We start from the raw sequence: 20,060 nt of genomic DNA on the forward strand, positions 1-20,060 counted from the left end.
GGAGCCTAAGCATTCTGCCTCTGGTCCTTCTTCCCTCTTTTCCCTTGCTACCCATTTCACTGGACCACCTAATCCACTCTCACGGCTATAAGTCAGTGATCGTTGTCCCTAATTAACCCCTTGCCTTGAGCCCTAAAGCTATATATTTACTAGCTTAGACACCAATATCATATTCATTCTCAGCATATCCATAATTAAACCAATACACTCTCCTTCCAGACATGCTTCTCTTCATGGATTCAGTCTTGCTAACCTGGGAGTCATCCCAGATTGTCAACTCACCCCCCACCCATCCTAACCAGTTGCAATCAGTTCTCCTTCCTAGTTACCCCTAACATATTTCTAATCTTTTCAATCCTGACTGTGGCTCATTTATCCAAGCTCTCATAATTTCTGACCTTGACTAGTACTACAGCATCCATTCTACCTCCCCCCCCCCCCAGGTCCCTGGTTACTCGGCACATTGCTTATCAGTGATCTTTCTTTACCAGAAATCCGACCATGTTACTCTCCTATTAAAAAGTTATAATGGCTCCTAATTGCTAGGAAAATTAAGTTCTAAATTAGGAAGCATGGCTTTTAGGCTTCTCATGAGTCTGGCCCTCTTTAGCTTTATTTCTTGGGAAATACTATCCAATCCACACAAATGCTGTAGTCCAGCCAAACCGAAGACTTGAAACATCACAAAAATTCCACGTTCCACATCTCCATGCTATTGCTTGAGAAGTTTCCTAGGTGCTCTGTCTTTTGCTTCCTTCATCTATTTATTTGGTCAGATGTAAATTTGATTACTCTTTGAAGATTCTGTTCAAGTACCACTTCTTGCATGCAAGTTTTCCTAAACCTACCCAGAAGGAGTTGACCATTCCCCATCCACGTCCCATGGCACTCTCTGTGCATGTCCACTATAGGTCCTCTTCTAGATCATAACTGCTTCAATAAGTACTGGGTCTCAGTCACCTAGCATAACAGTCAGTACATAGATTCAATTCAGTGCTTTTTAAATGAATTAATAAGAGTCACTGCTCCTGCAGCTAAGAATAGTCTTTCATGCTTCCCAGAGTCTCTCTAGTAGAATATCCTATATTTTCCACATCATCTAGAATAGCACAGTACTTCATGTGTTCTATAAAGCGAATAAACAATTGGTGAAAAAGTAATGTTTTATTGCCAAAGCCTGGGCAAGACTCTGCATGGATATGCGTGTGTGTGTGTTTGTGTGTGTGTGTGTGCGTGAGAGAGAGAGAGAGAGAGAGAGAGAGAGAGAGAGAGAATGCTTCTGTTCTTCCGTTGCCAGAGGGCAAGGGCATGTGTTCTTGACATCCCGAGTTGGAATGCAGAATATATTTCATCAAGAAAACAATGCTAAAAATAGTGATTCGATCACATAATTCCTATATTTATTCAGCTTTATGGGTCATATTACCAAAGAGTGACATTATGAGCTGTAAGTTACATAATTCAGCTAAGGTAAGCACTGCACTGGTATTTTGGACATCCTGGAAAACTTATCACCTGTGGTGGATACTATGATGTGCCATCCAGATAACCCTTCAAGGATAAAGGACTCCAAGAATAAAATATCTAGAAACAAATTTAACTAAGGAGGCGAAAGATTTATATGTAGAAAACTGAAGATATTCTGTGTTCATGGACTGAAAGAATCAGTATTGTTAAAATGTCCATACTACTCAAAGCAATCTACAGATTCAATGCAATTCCCATCAAAATTCCAATGGGTATGTTCAAAACAATACACAGATAGTCATAAGATTTGTATGGAACTGCATGCGTGCACACACATGCGCACACACGCACACATACACAGCCCGCAAATAGCCAAAGCAATCTTAAGAAAGGAAAACAAAACTGGAGGCACTGTGCTCCCTAATTTCACACTATATTACAAAGCTATAATTATTAAAATAATTGGCATTGGGGCGCCTGGGTGGCTCTGTCGGTTGAGCGTCCGACTTCGGCTCAGGTCACGATCTCGCGGTCGGTAAGTCCGAGCCCCGCGTCAGGCTCTGGGCTGATGGCTCAGAGCCTGGAGCCCACTTCCGATTGTGTGTCTCCCTCTCTCTCTGCCCCTCCCCCGTTCATGCTCTGTCTTTCTCTGTCTCAAAAATAAACATAAACATTAAAAAACAATTAAAAAAAAACAATTGGCACTGGCATAAAAACAGACACATAGATCAATGGAACAGAATAAAGATCCCAAAACTAAACTTACACATACATTGACAATTAATTTATGACAAAGGAGGGAAGAATATGCAATGGAGAAAGGGCAGTTTCTTCAACAAATGGTGCTGGGAAAACTGGACAGTCACATACAATAGAATGAACTGGATCACTATCTTACAATGTACACAAAAACTAACTCAAAATGGATTAAAGATTTTAACGTAAGACCTGAAATCATAAAACTCTTAGAAGAAAACAAAGGTGGTAAGAGTTTTTGAATCTGACACCAAAAGCAAAAATAAACATGTGGGACTACATCATACTGAAAGGTGTGATATAGTTTTTTATGTACAGTAAAAGAAACCATCGACAAAATGAAAAGGCAAACTACTGAATGGGAGAAGATATTTGCAAATCAAATATCTGACAAGGGGCTAATATCCAAAATATAAAGAACCCATACAACTTAAAAGCATAGCAAATCAAAGCAAAGCAAAAACCAAAAAACAACAAAAAAACCCCAACAATCTGATTTATAATGGGTAGAAGTAGGGCTCCTGGGTGGCTCAGTCGGTTAAGCATCCGACTTTGGCTCAGGTCATGATCTCGCGGTTTGTGGGTTCGAGCCCCACGTCAGGCTCTGTGCTGACAGCTCAGGGCCTGCAGCCTGCTTTGGATTCTGTGTTTTCTTCTCTCTGCCCCTCCCCCACTCGAACTTTGTCTCTCTCTGTCTCTCAAAAAATAGATACATGTTAAAAAAATTTTTTTTAAATAATGGGCAGAAGATCTGAATAGACATTTTTCTTTCTTTTTTTTTCAATATATGAAATTTATTTTCAAATTGGTTTCCATACAACATCCAGTGCTCATCCCAAAAGGTGCCCTCCTCACTACCCATCACCCACCCTCTCCTCCCTCCCACCCCCCATCAACCCTTGGTTTGTTCTCACTTTTTAAGAGTCTCTTATGCTTTGGCTCTCTCCCACTCTAACCTCTTTTTTTTCTTCCTTCCCCTCCCCCATGGGTCTCTCTTAAGTTTCTCAGGATCCACATAAGAGTGAAACCATATGGTATCTGTCTTTCTCTGTATGGCTTATTTCACTTAGCAGAACACTCTCCAGTTCCATCCACGTTGCTACAAAGGGCCATATTTCATTCTTTCTCATTGCCACGTAGTACTCCATTGTGTATATAAACCACAATTTCTTTATCCATTCATCAGTTGATGGACATTTAGGCTCTTTCCATAATTTGGCTATTGTTGAGAGTGCTGCTATAAACATTGGGGTACAAGTGCCCCTATGCATCAGTACTCCCGTATCCCTTGGGTAAATTCCTAGCAGTGCTATTGCTGGGTCATAGGGTAGGTCTATTTTTAATTTTTTGAGGAACCTCCACACTGTTTTCCAGAGTGGCTGCACCAATTTGCATTCCCACCAACAGTGCAAGAGGGTTCCCGTTTCTCCGCATCCTCTCCAGCATCTATAGTTTCCTGATTTGTTCATTTTGGCCACTCTGACTGGCGTGAGGTGATACCTGAGTGTGGTTTTGATTTGTATTTCCCTGATGAGGAGTGACGTTGAGGATCTTTTCATGTGCCTGTTGGCCATCCGGATGTCTTCTTTAGAGAACTGTCTATTCATGCTTTCTGCCCATTTCTTCACTGGGTTATTTGTTTTTCGGATGTGGAGTTTGGTGAGCTCTTTATAGATTTTGGATACTAGTCCTTTGTCCGATATGTCATTTGCAAATATCTTTTCCCATTCCATTGGTTGCCTTTTAGTTTTGTTGGTTGTTTCCTTTGCTGTGCAAAAGCTTTTTATCTTCATAAGGTCCCAGTAGTTCATTTTTGCTTTTAATTCCCTTGCCTTTGGGGATGTGTGAATAGACATTTTTCCAAGGAAGACACACAGAGGGCCAACAGGCACATGAAAAGACGCTTGACATCTTTAATCATTAGGGAAATGCAAATCAAAAGCACAATGAGATATCCCCTTACATTTGTGAGAATAGCTATTAAAAAAAAAGACAAGAAGTAACAAGCGTTGGCAAGAATGTGGAGAAAGGGGACCCCTTGTGCACTGTTGGTGTCAATGTAAATTGGTGTAGCCACTGTGGAAAATAGTATAGAGGTTCCTCAAAAAACTAAAAATAGAACTACCATAGGGCCCAGCAATTCTACTTCCAGGTATTGATCAAAAGAAAAGGAAAACACTAACTTGAAAAGCATCCCCATGTTCATTGCAGCATCATTTACAATGCCAACATATGGAAATTACCTTGTGTCCACTGATTATGAATGGATAAAGAAAATGTGATACTTTTATAGATATAGATGTAGACACAGATACATAGACATAGACATAGATATAGATATAGATATAGATATAGATACAGATATAGATATAGATACAGATATAGATATAGATACAGATAATATTATTCAGTCATGAAAAAGAATTAAATCTTGCTAGTTGTGATAATATGGATGGGCTTCAAGGGCATTATGCTAAATGACATAATTCAGACAGAGAAAGACAAATACTGTAGGATTGCTCTTATATGTGGGATCTAAAAAAAAAAACCATAGATACAGAGAATAGATTGATGGTTACCAGAGGTGGGGGATTGGGGGTGACAAAAATAAAATTTAGGGTTAAAAAGAAGAATAAAGGACTTATTCCTCCAGCTGCTAAGAGTACATTAGCAGCAAGTCCTCAGTTATCAACCCTCTTTGGAATTTTCTCAGCTCAAGAAAACTGCCTCATTTAAAGCCATCCCTCTTTCAGGGGCAGGCCTGTATCCAACAATTGTCATGAAGGTAGAAAGGCCCTGTTCTGTTGCCTCAACTTGGGACAACTCTGACAGGCCTGCTCAGCTTCAGAGCCCCTTGAGGCCTCTGTCAGGACTGCGTCACAGCTCAGTCTCTCCCTCTGCTAAGTCCTGCACCCTTCCTCTCACTTCCACAACTGTTGGTTCCAAGGGCCCTCCTGAATAAACACCTGGCTGAGACTTTGCTTTCCAGGAAACCTAACCTACCCATATACGAGAGAATGAAACCTGAGCTCCAAATAATCAACTGAAAAATTAATTTTGAATGCAAAGTTTAATAAAATGAAAATTAATTACCTGTGTTCTGGCACAATCTTCATATTTGGGATCCTTTATCCTAAAGCCAAAAGAAAGGGTTCCCACGCCCAGAACTATCGCTAACTTTCTGTCACATGTAAGTATATCACTTTGGGCAACTGGTTTTCCATGATTGTTTGGTTAGTGTCCTCTACCAGACCTGAGTGCTGTGCCTTCTCCCAGCAAGTTTTGAAGGAGATTTGAGGATATCCCTCCTATTAGAAGAATCAATTTCTTGAGCAGACAATATCCCATCTACTTTATGAACATAACAGAATAAAAATATAGCCTTTCACCCTGAACTTCAGGGGGAAAAAATAGCATTATTTCAGAATAAGATTCTTCCTACAACGAGGTAGGGAAATGAGGTTGTTGGCCATAATTTTACCTGTCTTGTCTCCGTGATTCTGGAACAATACCCATTCATGCTGCTGAAAATAAAGACACAAGCAAACAATTCGACATAGGCAAACCTTTTATCCATTCAGGTTCATTCCACTTGGCTGTATCTTCTACCCTGTCCTCCTCACTGCCATCAGCAGTCTTCTGCTTTTGTCATTTTTCACTGAGTACTTGGGTACCAGGGTCATGGTCTTCCTTTACACATCTAACTGAGCAATTTTTAATGTCCATAGGCAATAGGACACTGCCTCTTTGATACCTCTAGTTCTTTGAATCCACCCCATATTCAGAATCTGTGTTACCCTTCCTGACCATACTGTTTCCCCAAAGAATATGGAATTGGTGATTGACTAGGCTACAGTTTTGGTGGAATCCTCAAGTATCCAGGCCCCTTTGTTCAGCATTCTCATTATGCTAAAAGACAGCTCTAGCTACCTACTTAGCTCCTTGACTAGATTAAAAATTCCTGAGATGCTCATAGATGATAACTTCTAAGATGGATGGATGGATGGATGGATGGATGGATGGATGGATGGATGGACGGACGGATGGATAGGTAGATAGGTAGAGGCACATGGGAGCTCATGGGTGTCTGCTGAATCCAACAAATGTCAGAAGTTGAGTCCCATCCAGCGCCACAATGCCTTCCTTTAGAAAACACATTGGCTTCTACTTGTTTGTTCACTTCTTAGGTTTGAAGACCTTAGTGGTGGAATCATAAAGATTATCAGATAAAACAAATGGAAATGGGGGTAAGGCTTGATTTTAAACCTAAAGCAGAGTCTGTTCTCAACTTCTCTCTCTCCCCTTTCTCTTTTTTGAGCATCATTTATTCATTTCATCTAATCTATGGACCCTTCGAATAGGAGGGTTACAAAGATGCATTTCTCAGAGGTAGTGTTCGGAGTAGCCTCAATACTCTGCCCTGCGGAAGTGAGAATGGCCATGGAGCTACAGAGAAGGCAATGATCCATTTACTCACTGTCTCTTTAATTGAACTTATAGGGAAATGCAAGGATGAAAGCATGGTCAGTTCCATAAGAGAGGCTAAGATGGATCATGAGAGGTTTGAAAAGCAAGAGGTGAACATTTGTGCCTGAGGCTTACTACAAAGCAAGTTGGAGAGGATCTTAGGAAACCTAATCTCTATACTTTTTCTCTGGTTTTATGGGTGAGTTTTGCTCTATGGATTTCTCTTTGAGCTCTTCAACTTAATGGATGATTTGGGTATATTAAACCTTTGTAACAGTAGCTTTTGGTCCAGAGAGCAATCCTTTGAGCATGAGTAGAGCAAACTCAAGGAACAGACTCCAGGTTTGAAGCAGCATGCCAGAGAAGCACCGGCTGCCCTGTCCTCCTGTCGATGCCTGTACCTGCATTCTCAGTGCCAGAAGAACTGGGAAAACCAATAAGAGGGAGAAGGACCAGAGTTGTTTATGCCATGGAGAACTGCTGTAGGCTCCCTCTGTTATATCCCTTCATGCTTTTTGCCTCTTTGTTTCCATCACTCCGAACTCAGACTATTCTATTTACCATGTCCCCAGGCATCTCGTCTTCAAAACACTAAAGATTTTTTCCACAAATGCCTTCCCAGAGCACAACTATCACCATTCCCCCTCTGTTTTGTTGGTTCCCTGCAACCAGATGAAGAAAATTCCCCAGCTTGGTATTCAAGGGTTTTCGTAACATGGGTAAGAAATTAAATGTGAGAAATTAAAACAACATGAAAGCATATAAAGTTAAAAGGGGACGTTCCCATCTATTCCTCTACCCCCTCCCTCTGAAGCAGCCATCCCAACAACTTCCCACTCATTTTTCTAGCCTTGTTTCTTCGGACTTCCTGTACCTCTCCAGGGCCCTAGCTAAACAAGTACCCCTGCCAACTCTACATATTTTTACTTGCTTTCCTGTTCCCAAGCCTTTACTCATAATATTCTTTAAACCTGGAATGTAATAGAATGTTCTTCCCTCCATCTTTATCCAAATTCTACTGATCCTTTGAGACCTAACTTCTGTGTCACTTGTTTTGTAATGCTTTTCCCAATCTATTTGTAAGGTCCCTGCCTTCTCCTTTGACTTCCCATAGTGTTTCTTCTAGCTCCTGCTATAGCACCTGTTATTTCATTCTCTGCTTTTTGGGTGCCAAGCCAGACTCCGCTATTTAAACGTGAGCTCCCAGAGGTAGAGACCATTTCTCAGTTTCCGCTGGTGCCCCCTATAACCTTGGACCTTCTGTGCACATAGTGGGGATTCAATAAATTCTCAGGAGTATGAGAAAAGAGCCTGGAGCCTCCAGGTGTGGCTTTGGCTTTCAGTTCACCTTTTAAAATGCTGGTGACATCACCTGTGATGAGTGGGTTCTGTTAGCATCTCAGTTAAAGGATGTGGTGAGTCATCAGGGGCTTTTGGAACACTGGTTCCAGGTGACCCTCTGGAACACACAGTCAGAGCACGAAAAAAATAAACAATAACAAAAACAACAAACCCCCAAAACCAAACAAGAAAACCAAAGTATCAAACTCCTGCTATTTTAAAGAGAACCATATGACTCTTTTCAAAATGTGGGGCTGAACAATCCCTCTCATTACTTCAATGAAACCAAAACAGACATTTAACTTCCAAAAAAACAAGAAGCCCCAAAGCCCCTAACCTTCCTTCCTCTGCCTTGGCAGGCTGCTTGCACAATGACTGTGTAGGGCTCTCTAGTGAATCATGAGTTTGGTTTCATTTTCTTTTAGCTCAAGAAATTTGAAAGAAGTCATTTTCGGCATGAAGTGGGGGTGAAAGGAACAAGGGGGAAGGTCATCAGAGGGGAGACAATGGTCTCCAATTGGAGGATGTCAAATCTACTTGCTTTCTGCATTAAAAGCAGTCCAAAGGATGGTTAATAGAAATTGACCATACCTACATAGGGCAGAAATCCTTCCGAAACCACATGCTTATTAATTTTTTGTATTTGGCTTAGTTTACACAAGTTCTTGTATAAAATAATGCAATAATAAAAGCCTAATCAGCTCCTAGGATCTTAAATATTATAACAAACTATCCCATTACCTGTTGCTGTGCAGCATGGATTCATCCACAGCAATTTTCATCCTATCTGTAGTTTTGCCAAAAAAATAAAATCAATCTCCCATCAGTCCCTCTTCCAAATGGTTAGATCATTATCAATCCATTTGTGAACCTACTCCTATTTAAAGTTATTGCTAGAGCTATATCCAATGACAGTTAAAACAACTCAAAAACTCTTTAAACTATAAGGCTTTTCTCCAAAACTCTTTTACCTCATTTGTACTTGGACTTTACAAACAATTTCCATTATTTTTCAGTGATTTTCTATTCAAGCAAACTTAATTCATTCTCCAAACAAAACTAGTCTGTCTTGATAGTAGTATCAAGGGAACAGAAGGGTTACTGAAAAAGTTGACTATAATTATGAGTTAGGAGAGAGATTATGAGATGCTGTGGGGAAGAAGAACCATGAGAAGGGAGATGGTGTGGGCAAGAGAAAATAGAAACAGAAAAGGTCTGGCACACTGCGAGGGTGGGGCAGTGATATCTGAGGCCATTTCTGCACAGGCCAGTGCAGAAACAGGCAGAAACAGAAAAGGTCTGGCACACTGCGAGGGTGGGGCAGTGATATCTGAGGCCATTTCTGCACATTATTGGTGTGTGTCTTTGGAGAAGGCCAGTGAACAGTCCATAAGCATGGAGTTCTAACATTCGTACTGACCATGACCTTCCATGTCAGCAGAGATGCCAAGCTCTGTTCTCTACAACCAACAATGCCAACTGTGGCACGGCCAGGGGGAGCACTGTTCCTTACCTCCATGAAGAGCCTCACAAGCCACCCACAGACCTGGGGGCCATCTTCACCATTACCTGCTACCTCCATTAGTCACCAAGCCCTGCCTACTCTCCCTCCTAAATGCTTCTGATTCCCTCATCTCTCTCTCATTATTTCCATCCTCTGGCCTAGACTACTATACCATAATGGCCTTCTAATTAGTCATGCAATCTGTTCTGCACAGGATACTCAATCTGTCTTTCTAGCTTTTCAACTCCCCACATCCCAACCATCCTGACCTTTTCACTTTCCAAAATGCTCCTTTCCACCACAAAGGCCCTGAAAGCTATTTAAATAATTCCTTTTGCCTGCGATATTCCTTCCAGCCACACTCCCACCCAATGCCCCCTGTTGGATCTTTCTGATCTTAACTTGAGGCAGGGTTCCCTGGTATGTGCGCCATCAGTAATACAGAGGTGCACTTTTATAATTGTTCAAAGCTCTCCTCTCTGTCAGTTTCTAAGTGCTCTGAGATCAGAGGTTGGGTTTGTCCTTGCATGTTCTTGCATAATATGGGGCTAAAACAAGAACCTATAGAATAAGGATTAGATGAGTTAATTCAAGCAGACAACTGTGAAGAGTACCTGACATATATATAGGGCTGTGTAAGCTATAGTCATAATAGTAATAATTGTCACAATACCTAGAACAAAGTGTGTAGTCAATAAATATACGTTGAATGCATAAAGGAATGAATAAATTGATGGATGAACTAATGAAGTCACCAATGCAGAGGTCCTCCTTTTTTTTGAACCAGCTGTTACCAATAGCAGAGTATAGGAATGCTGTATGGAAAACATTCACAGAGAGGAATAACTGCTTTCTTTGCCTCCTGCCATTTACCATGGTAAATGGTAAAAATAGCATTTTTGATTTCCTTTGATTTTTAATTTATTCTACTATGTTGTTAAATAAATACTCAAAGCAAGGAGATTTAGAATTAAGAGACAAAGGGATATAATATCACAAAGTATATTTCCAGGCTTCTTGATCTTGTCTTTATTAAATAAAATGTGTCCTTCTTAGTGAGTGCCATACTCTCATTATTAACAAGCTAAATCCTTTAGAAAACCATGCATATCAGGTCGCCCATCCCAACAAACATTTATACAGAGATTTTCTTGGTTTTTTTTTTCTATTTTTTTTTAATGTTTATTTTTTGAGAGAGAGACAGAGAGACAGCACAAGCAGGGTATGGGCAGAGAGAGAGGGGGACACAGAATCCGAAATACACTCCAGGCTCTGAGCTGTCAGCACAGAGCCCAATGGGGGGCTCGAACTCACAAACTGTGAGATCATGACCTGAGCCGAAGTCATATGCTTGACTGACTGAGCCACCCAGGCACTCCTATAGAGAGATTTTCAAACTATATTGCCAAAAGGGGAAGCTTTTCACCCCTTTTTTCTGGTATGTTCCATGTTTCAGATTTCTCAATGTTTTCAAGAGAAAGACATCAATCACATGCCTCTAGCATGGTTTTGTAGTTGTAGAATTGACATACCAATCATGGGCACCTGGGTGGCTCAGTCAGTTAAGTGTCTGACTTCGGCTGAGGTCATGATCTCATGGTTTGTGGGTTTGAGCCTCGCATCGGGCTCTGTGCTGACAGTTTGGACCTGGAGCCTGCTTCGGAATCTGTGTCTCCCTCTGCCCGTGCCCCACCATCCACCCCCACCACTTGTGCTCTGTCTCTCTCTCTCTCAAAAATAAATAAACATTAAAAAATATTTTTAAAGAAAGCCTGACATACCAATCAAAAACTACAAGTTGGGAGAAGTGCCTCCTTGTCAATCCAACTGTGCGAAATCCTATCTGACAAAGTTTTGTTTGTTTATTGTCCATTAAGGCAGACTGTAATAATATTGTTAAATTATTTTGCTACAAAGAGCTTATTCAGATTTAGAAACAAATACTGTGTCATCACATTGGCAATGAAACATCTGTCCTTATTCTTTCCCTCCTGTGGAGGAAAGGTTGTGCTCCTTTCTCTAATGTTAACTTTTCTCCTGTTGCCTTGGACCCATCTATTTCTGCCTCTGAACTCTGTGATAATTCATACTTCGTATTTTAAGTTCAGTCATCAATTTTGGAAACTAGTATTTAAGAGTTGTGATAGTTATAAAAAATAATTCTAACAAATAAGTTGTCATTTCTTCACCTTTGCATATTTAAAACTAAAAAATGGTATGCTGAATTCCATTATGGAGAATGAGGAATGCCAGGATTGTTTTTTGTTTTTTGTTTTCCTTTTGAGGATAAACTTAACCTGGGAATTTTTGTTATTGCTGCTGAAGCTGCTGCTGGTACAACTTTAAAACCTCTAGAAATATTAGTGATAATAACAGCAATTGAATTACAATGATGAAGAACAGCATGATAAAATTATAACCGTTTCCATGTTTATTTTTTCTACAGACATATAATTTATGATAGCCTATGTTTTCTCATTTAAGCCTAGGTTCTCTGTATTTAACATAATATAATTTATATTTATAAATAAATATAACTGACCTGTTTTTCTGTGGAGCAAACTGGATCTGTACCCAAATGTGTTGACGTCCTGGACCTGTGTGGGAGCTGAGGATGGCAAAGTCCTCAGACCTTCTGGGTTCCCAGGTGGAAAAGGTGAACTCTGTGAGTGTCCACATTCACTTCTATCCATGCCAGATGAGTGGAGAGCATCCTGAGCTTTCTTCTTTTCCTTCTTTAGCATATTGACCAGAATATCTGAAACTTGATTAAGGATTTAGTGACTCATGCTAAGTTGCAATGATCAAAACACTGTTTCTGGGACACCTGGGTGGCTCAGTCGGTTAAGCATCCAACTTTGGCTCAGGTCGTGATCTCACCACTTGTGGGTCTGAACCCTATGTAGGGGTTCTGTGCTGACAACTCAGAGCCTGGAAACTACTTCGGATTTTGTGTCTCCCTCTCTCTCTCTGCCCCTCCCCCTCTCACCCTCTCTTTCTCTCTCACTCTCTCTCTCAAATATAAATAAACACTAAAAGAAACCACTAATGTCTCAATTGAGGTTAATATTCCAACTAATACTTGCTATTTTTCACATGGTAAAGAGACCACTAAAGGAAGACTTCAACTTCCTGAAGTCATTTATCCAGTTACAGACAGTTTAGGAAGTTAGTCAATATGGCATCATTATATGAAAAATTAGCAATCCCAAGGTGTTTAAAATATAAAGACTTAAAATTTTTATGAAAGGGTTTATAAGAAATGAACACTTAGTAGGAGCAGGCAGTGGAGCTATGCATGTATCTGTGAGTAAGTAAGACCTGAATCCAGGAAACTGCTCAGGAGGCAGCAGGAGCAGAGAGGGAGAACACCAGAGTCCGCCCAGCAGGCAGACCAGCCAAATCGGTTCTGGTGGCCAGAGCACCCCCACATTCAACACATGTTTGCATAGCATAGATTCAAATGGGACTTGAAGTCACTTAAAAAAATCCCTAAATCTTGGTCCCAAATGCAACTGAAAAGAGATGAATTCTTATTACAGATACATTACTTTAAAATGCCCCTCTTGCAGGCCATTTCAATATACTAGGTGCACTGATGATAACATCACTGCATTCCACCCCACTTTGCTGTTCTTTCGGGCTCAAGATGCTGAGAACTCTGAAGAATCTCGGCCACCACTTGAGAACCTCAGAACTCCGCCATCCCCAGAGATGGCTTCACTAAAATAGGAGTGAGGAAATATGGACGTGGTGGGGAGAGAAGACTGCTGCTCAGATGCCTGCTCAGACTCCATTTTCCTCCTCAGCTTTGATTCCAACTTCTTGGGAGATTTCTGGAAGTGCAATCACTTTTTCTCTCACAGTCCTTGATATGGCTTCTTCTTTGCCTCAAAAAACCATGTCCTTACCAGAGGTGGTATCTGGGCCTTGTCCTAGCAGAGAACAGGGATCTGCCCACATCTTCCACTCCTTCTCATACGGAATTGATTACCAAGAGCATCAGGGGCTTCCACTGGTTCACAAGCTGCAGTGGCAACATCCAGTCACTCACTCATTCAATGATATTCAGTGGAGTTGTACTATGTGCCAAGCACTGTTCTAGGCACAGGGATGGAACAATGGAAGGGTATATTGGCTTCTTGCTCTCACAAAGCAGATGTCCTACTGGGGAAAGACAGATTTCATGCACATGAACCAAACATTACAGAATGAAAGGGCTGGATAACTAATTTTAAAAAGGTCAAGAGGGCTGCCAGGTGGCTCAGTTGGTTAAGTGACCAACTCTTGATTTCAGCTCAGGTCACGACCTCATGGTTTGTGGGATGGAGCCCCTGCATTGGGCTTTGGGCTGACAGTATGCAGTCTGCTTGGGATTCTCTCTCCCTCTCTCTCTGCCCCTCCTCCACTCGTGCTTGCTCTCTCTCTCTCTCTCTCTCTCTCTCAAAATAAATAAACATTAAAAAAAATAACAGGTCAAGAATGACTGAGTGGCTACTCTACATTGGGTGCTCACAAAGGACTTCTCTAATGACATTTAGGCTGAGATCTGAATGACAGGAAGCAGTGGCTGGAGGAAGAGTATCTCAGCAGAGTTACTGGCTAGTGCTAAAACCCTAAGAAGAAGTGCCTTGGCAGTTTTACCACCCAATGGACATTTGGCCGTGTCTGGAAGCAATGTTGGTTGTCATACTGCAGTGGGGGGCAGGTGCTGTTTCCGAAGCCTAGTGGGTAGAGGCCAGAGAGGCTTCTAAACATCCTACGATACACAGAGCAGCCCCCACAACAGGGAATTTATACAGCCCAAAGTGTCCATAGTGCCAAGGACGAGAAACTTGGTGTTAGAACAACAAGAAGGACACTATGACCAAAGCCTAACATATTTGGGATAGAGACATAGTACGTGAAATCAGGGGCTTGGCAGACACACAATCACGTAGGGCCCTGTGATCCAGAGTAAGGAGCTGAGGTTCATTCTAAGTATAGCAGGCCCTGGAAGAATTTAAGCAGAGACAGACAGTGTTCTGAGGTACATTTCATAAAGATCAGAGTACGGATTTATCTTCTTGGCTGCCTTCCTTCTTCCCCACCTTTCCTTTGTCTTCTTCCCCTGCCCATTCCGTTGAACTTGAGCCTTCCTTGTGTGAGGTACTAAATGACATGCTGTTTGTTACATGTTTAGTGAAGGGCAGCCTGAACTTTATTCATACTGATAATGTCACTGAAATGACACCATTTTCTCTCCCTTTCCAAGAAGAATGTCCAGTGTCATTCACTGTCATTTTGGTTGCATTACTGTCTTTTGCTGAGCTCAAGTATTACCACCTGTTTTTCCTACAGACCAGGTCTTTCTCATTCCTCCTGTCAGTCTTCACCTTGGTGGTTCTACAGACAGGATATGAAAATATCCTCCAACCTGGCTACGAGAAGATTTGAAATTTCAGCAGCCTTTCTTGGTCATTAGCCGTTTGATAAGTATAAGCTTTGTGATGAGTAAATCTGAGCTGCTGTTTTTCCTTCTGAATTTGCCCACCGTGTACAGAGTCCCACCTCCCACCATGTAACACCACAGTGCTCAAAGCACCTGCTAGTCACTCACCTTACCGGCTTTGGCCACCACTGTGAGGTTGGCAGGGCAGGCTTCACGGTCCTACTACTGAGGGGTAGGAAAGAGTTTTGCTGAATAGCTGTAGAGCGAATGCATGAAGAGAGAGGATGTCAATCCAGGTGTGAACTTCAGGTTCACCGATCTTTTCACCATGGCTCCTACATGCCAACACTCTGAATATGAGTCTCACAAGGAGGAGACCCTGCTCAGGTTGTTCTTGGTCAACAAAGACTGAGGGCAGCCCCACACGAGCAGTGGTACCTGGATTTGGCAGTCAGTCAGGGAGATGAGGTAAGTCTCTCTGTCACTCTCTTGTCTAAGTAAACATACATGTGTAAGCCCAGACTGTTCCCTGGCTGTCCCTGGCTCACCCCTCCTATGGGCACACACATTCAGAAGCCCAGAGGGGGATTAAGAATTGGTCGGAGTGTTTAGCGGGAGCAGATCCCAAAGACAATCAAAGCTAGGAAAAGAAGCAGAGCTCAGACTGGGACTGGGGCTGAGGCTGAGTCCTGGGCTGGGAGCATCCCTGGAGATGGACAGGGTAAGAGGGAAGAAAAGGAATGCAGGGTGAGACTGTGGGCAGCGCTCACAGACAAGGCCTCGTGTAGCAGAGTAATACATGGCTGACCCTACTGATGCTGGCTGGCTGATAAAGGAGCTAAAACTCCCTTGGATCAGGCATACAGGGTCTGCTAATACTTGGCTCAAAGTAGAGACTGAGGTCAATCAGGCAGTGTGCCTACCTTGTATGTGGTCTGCTTTTACCTCTTTATTAGTGGATGTCCTTCATGTATGTTCTTTTCACGCATTTTTCACATTGACTGAAGCTAAAAGACCCGTTGGTGCTTTTTAAAAACAAACAAACAAAAACACCTGTCTGTAAGAACTGACCAAAATAACTTCTTATGCATGTTTCAAGTCTGCAAATGTACCGACAATGTCAAATCTTGTACGAGAAGCTTGAAAGATAAGACAAGAAACAATACCAAAGAAATGCTGCGGAGACCTGAGGTCTAACCCACCCAACAGGGGCTCTTCAGAGGTAACCACCCACCCAGTCCCACTGTAGGCATCTCCCTGCTCTCAGACCCCAAACACACTGCCTCCTAGAGCCAAAAAGGTTTCTATCTTGAACACTCTTCACTCACTTCCAAATTTGGGAACATCTGTAAGTAGAACCCGAAACAGTAGATCTGGCTTTTAAATAAAAAGTTACATTTAAATCAATCTCTGCTCTTCATAAGCTAAATACCATTTGTCAGTTTTCAGCCACCATTTGAGTTTCGCCCACACACCAGCCACAAATTCTGGGCCATGGTGAGGCTGTGGTCAGCCCAGCATCCGGTCAGTTAGCTAAAGATAACCCACTAACTTTTTGGCTCAGAACTGTAACAAAAAGAACACAGCAGAATAGTCCAAAAATATATATTTTCTACAAAATTTAATGTTAAGAGATGGTGTGAAAAAGACCACACTTTTCAATAAACTGAAATATTCCCCCATAATGTAAATGTATCTGGGTAAAAACAAAGTAATTTTTTTTTCTTTTATAACAACTCTGTTTTTCACTAGCCACTACATTTTGTTTGTGGAAGGGACCTCTTCTAAATGAAAAGAAGCAGTGTGAACCGGAAGCAGGGCGGGGACCTAGGTGATGTGGCCAGGGGAAGACATGGAATTGTGCTCACTTCCTCTTTTAAGCCAGTAGAGGGTAAGTTCCTAATCACTTCAGAAAGGATACTGATTTCATTATCCCTCTGCTGTAGAAGGTCTCGTAGCTTTTTATATTCTTCCTCTTTCAATGGTTCTTGGCAGTCTTGATCTTTGATTTCCGAAGAGACTGTGGTTTTTCCATGGATCTTCTTGTCATTCAATAGTTTCTGTAAGACGAAATAAGAGCTTAGAGTCCGTATCTCTTTTCTTTTTTTTTTTTTTTTAAACTTCTATTCAGTTTTGAGACACAGAGAGAGACAGAGCGTGAGTGGGAAAGGGGCAGAAAGAGAGGGAGACACAGAATCTGAAGCAGGCTCCAGGCTCTGAGCTGCCAGCACAGAGCCTGACATGGGGACCGAACCCATACAGTGAGGTCATGACCTGAGCCAAAGTCGGCCGCTCAAATGACTGAGCCCCCCAAGCATCCTGTCTTTTCCAAATTTCTTAGTTTCTTGGACTCTCCTCCCCTTTGACAATTCTTTGCACAAATCAGGCATGAATGTCCTTTCTTGCCTCCTTGTCTCTGCCAATGCAGCTGCCTTAGCTCCATGTGTCTTCTCCTTCCCCCTGCCTCTCTCCCCTCCCCTTCATCTTCTCTGCTATCATCTCTCTCCTCCCCTTTGACAATTCTTTGCACAAATCAGGCATGAATGTCCTTTCTTGCCTCCTTGTCTCTGCCAATGCAGCTGCCTTAGCTCCATGTGTCTTCTCCTTCCCCCTGCCTCTCTCCCCTCCCCTTCATCTTCTCTGCTATCATCTCTCTCCTTCCCTAAACTTGGAAATTCTTACTCAAACATTATCTCCTCTTGAACTTCTTTCTCCTTCTCCTTAACCCCATACCATTTGATTTACACTTTAAACAATAGCACTTATGATGGTTATAATTATTCTTTCCATAGATGTCCTCTTCGTGACCTTTCTTATTCAATTTTGCTTTCCCGGGGCTTGGCCCATAGAAGACTCACAACAAATGCTTATCATCATAGTGAAGAATGCCAAATCACAAGTGAGGTAGAAATAAAGGTTAATGATATTCCCACTGTGTCATCATGAAAGGGTAAAACACAAGGCAGAGAAAAACTGAGGGTTTATATGGATAAATCTAATCTGCTGGGGAAAATGCAGGACACAACTTTCTTGATGTATCTTGAAAAGAAATGGTTCTTGAACATGGAATTATTCTGTGTACAAGGTAGAGATTCCTGGAAAAATAACTACAAGTTATTCACTGGCAGGCAAGATATGACCTCTGAAGAAGTTCAATAAGCCCAGCTTTGTTTGAAGATCATGCCATTCAGGACATGAGAAGCTGGATCTTAACCTTTTCAGGGTTGTAAGAGTTGGTCAACTAGCAAACTGTATTGCAGTTTCAACATGGCAGACAATGGCTTCTACTAGAGGAAATGTTTAAATTTACCTTTAAATAATGGAAACAGTGATGAATTTTACGCATATCAGTGCCAACCTCTAGTCTACTCTCCGGATCTTGGTCTTCCAAAAAGGAGGTTATTAGTTTTTCCAGCCTAAAAATACATAATGTATGAGAAGCAACTATGAGCTAGAAACTTTAGAAATTTTAATGGTATTACTTGGTTGGTTAACATTTGAAGTACAGGATACCGTTCCCATTTCTTTATGAAAATATAGTTATCTGATTTAACTATAAAATTTAAGGGGAAAGAAACATATTGACAAAGTGAAATCTGAAATGATGCAACTATTTGACTAATTTCCAGTAAGTTTTCATACACGGCTTTCAATTTGAGTCATTTGATTTCTACAAAACATGCCTTCTGGCCAAGCTGAATTTCCATGCCTCTGTGCCTAGCTATCACATTGCCAGAGAAAGTAATACAAAAGTTTTCTTTTTATTAGTTTCATTAAAGATTAATGCACTCCACCTCAGCTGGGTCCTCAGTGATGCTCCACAACCCTGTTAACCCTCCCTGGTTGACTTATTTTTTTAAAAAGCTTTTATTTAAATTCAAGTTAATTAACCTACAGTGTAATACTAGTGACAGGTGTACAATGTAGTGATTCCTTACTTCCATATACCACCCGGTGCTTAAAAAAATGGGCAGAAGACATGAATAGACATTTTTCCAAAGAAGACATACAGATGGCCAACAGACACACGAAAACATGCTCACCATCACTGATCATCAGGAAAATACAAATCAAAACTACAGTGAGATATTATCTCACAACCATCAGAATGGCTAAAATCCACAACACAAGAAACAACAGATGTTGGCAAGGATGCAGTGAAAGAGGAACCCTCTTGCACTGTTGGTGAGAACGCAAACTGGCACAGCCACTCTGGAAAACAATATGGAGGTTCCTCAAAAAGTTAAAAATAGAACTACCCTACAATCCAGCAATTGCCCTACAAGGTATTTACCTAAAAGTTCTAATCCCTGGTTGACATATACTCTTCACAGAGGCTGTTCCAAGACTTACCACAGCCCTCAAGCCTACCAAGCCTCTCATTCTGTCAATACTGTAACTTCCCACCCGACAGAGAAAGTCAGAGCTGTTCTGAGGACTCCTCCGATTTGCTCTTCCGTCACCTCAGAGCATCTCTTCCTTACTACTCAGGCCCTCTTCTTTCTTTTACATATTTTGTGTAATATCTTTCCTTCTCCTGGCAGTTCTTGCCCCCTGGGCTCCCTTTAGGCTTCTCCCTGGGCTACCTCCTATTAATCACCTCCTTTCTCTTACCTCATTGTCACCTCTCCATACTCTTTCCCCTCTGCTTATAATGATGGTCAGATTTTTTCCTATTCTAAGATGAAACAAAATAGAAAACAAAACACCTGTCCTTGGCGGGACCATCCAACCACTCTATTCTGAAGTCCTAGTTCAGTTTATGCATTTGTGTGCTTACTACAGTCTCCATTGTACTCCAGAGCCAGTGTAGCGCCTTAGCTCCCCAGTAGTTTATAAGCTCCACGAAGCAGTGCTTGGCTCTCATTCATCCTTGTGCTCCCCTCCCCGACCCGTATCTAGAGCGTGCACACTTGAAGTTCTCAGTACAAATGTGTTCATTAGTTAACGGATTCATTTCCAGGGAAATTATTCTCCTCTGTGTTGGGATGGAATGCTTTATAAGGAAGGTATAAGGACGGCAATCAGTATCTAAGATGCTAAGTATCATAATAGAGCAGCAGCATATCTTTCTCATATTATTATGAAAACATT

The 20,060-nt window shown here is 41.6% G+C and overlaps 1 protein-coding gene across 2 annotated transcripts in view; it reads right to left on the reverse strand.

Moving 5' to 3' along the window:
* KIF6 (kinesin family member 6) overlaps nucleotides 1-20,060 on the reverse strand; it is a 387,728-nt gene that overhangs the window by 190,258 nt on the left and 177,410 nt on the right. For both annotated transcript variants that reach the window (XM_043591311.1, XM_043591310.1), the window contains 3 exons: nucleotides 18,277-18,382; nucleotides 16,888-17,026; nucleotides 12,078-12,293 (listed from right to left, as the gene is read on the reverse strand). In XM_043591311.1, coding sequence (XP_043447246.1) covers nucleotides 12,078-12,293; nucleotides 16,888-17,026; nucleotides 18,277-18,382 — 461 coding nt within the window. The remainder of the gene's footprint in view (nucleotides 1-12,077; nucleotides 12,294-16,887; nucleotides 17,027-18,276; nucleotides 18,383-20,060) is intronic.

This window comes from Prionailurus bengalensis, chromosome B2 (assembly GCF_016509475.1).
Source record: "Prionailurus bengalensis isolate Pbe53 chromosome B2, Fcat_Pben_1.1_paternal_pri, whole genome shotgun sequence".
NCBI lineage: Eukaryota > Metazoa > Chordata > Mammalia > Carnivora > Felidae > Prionailurus > Prionailurus bengalensis.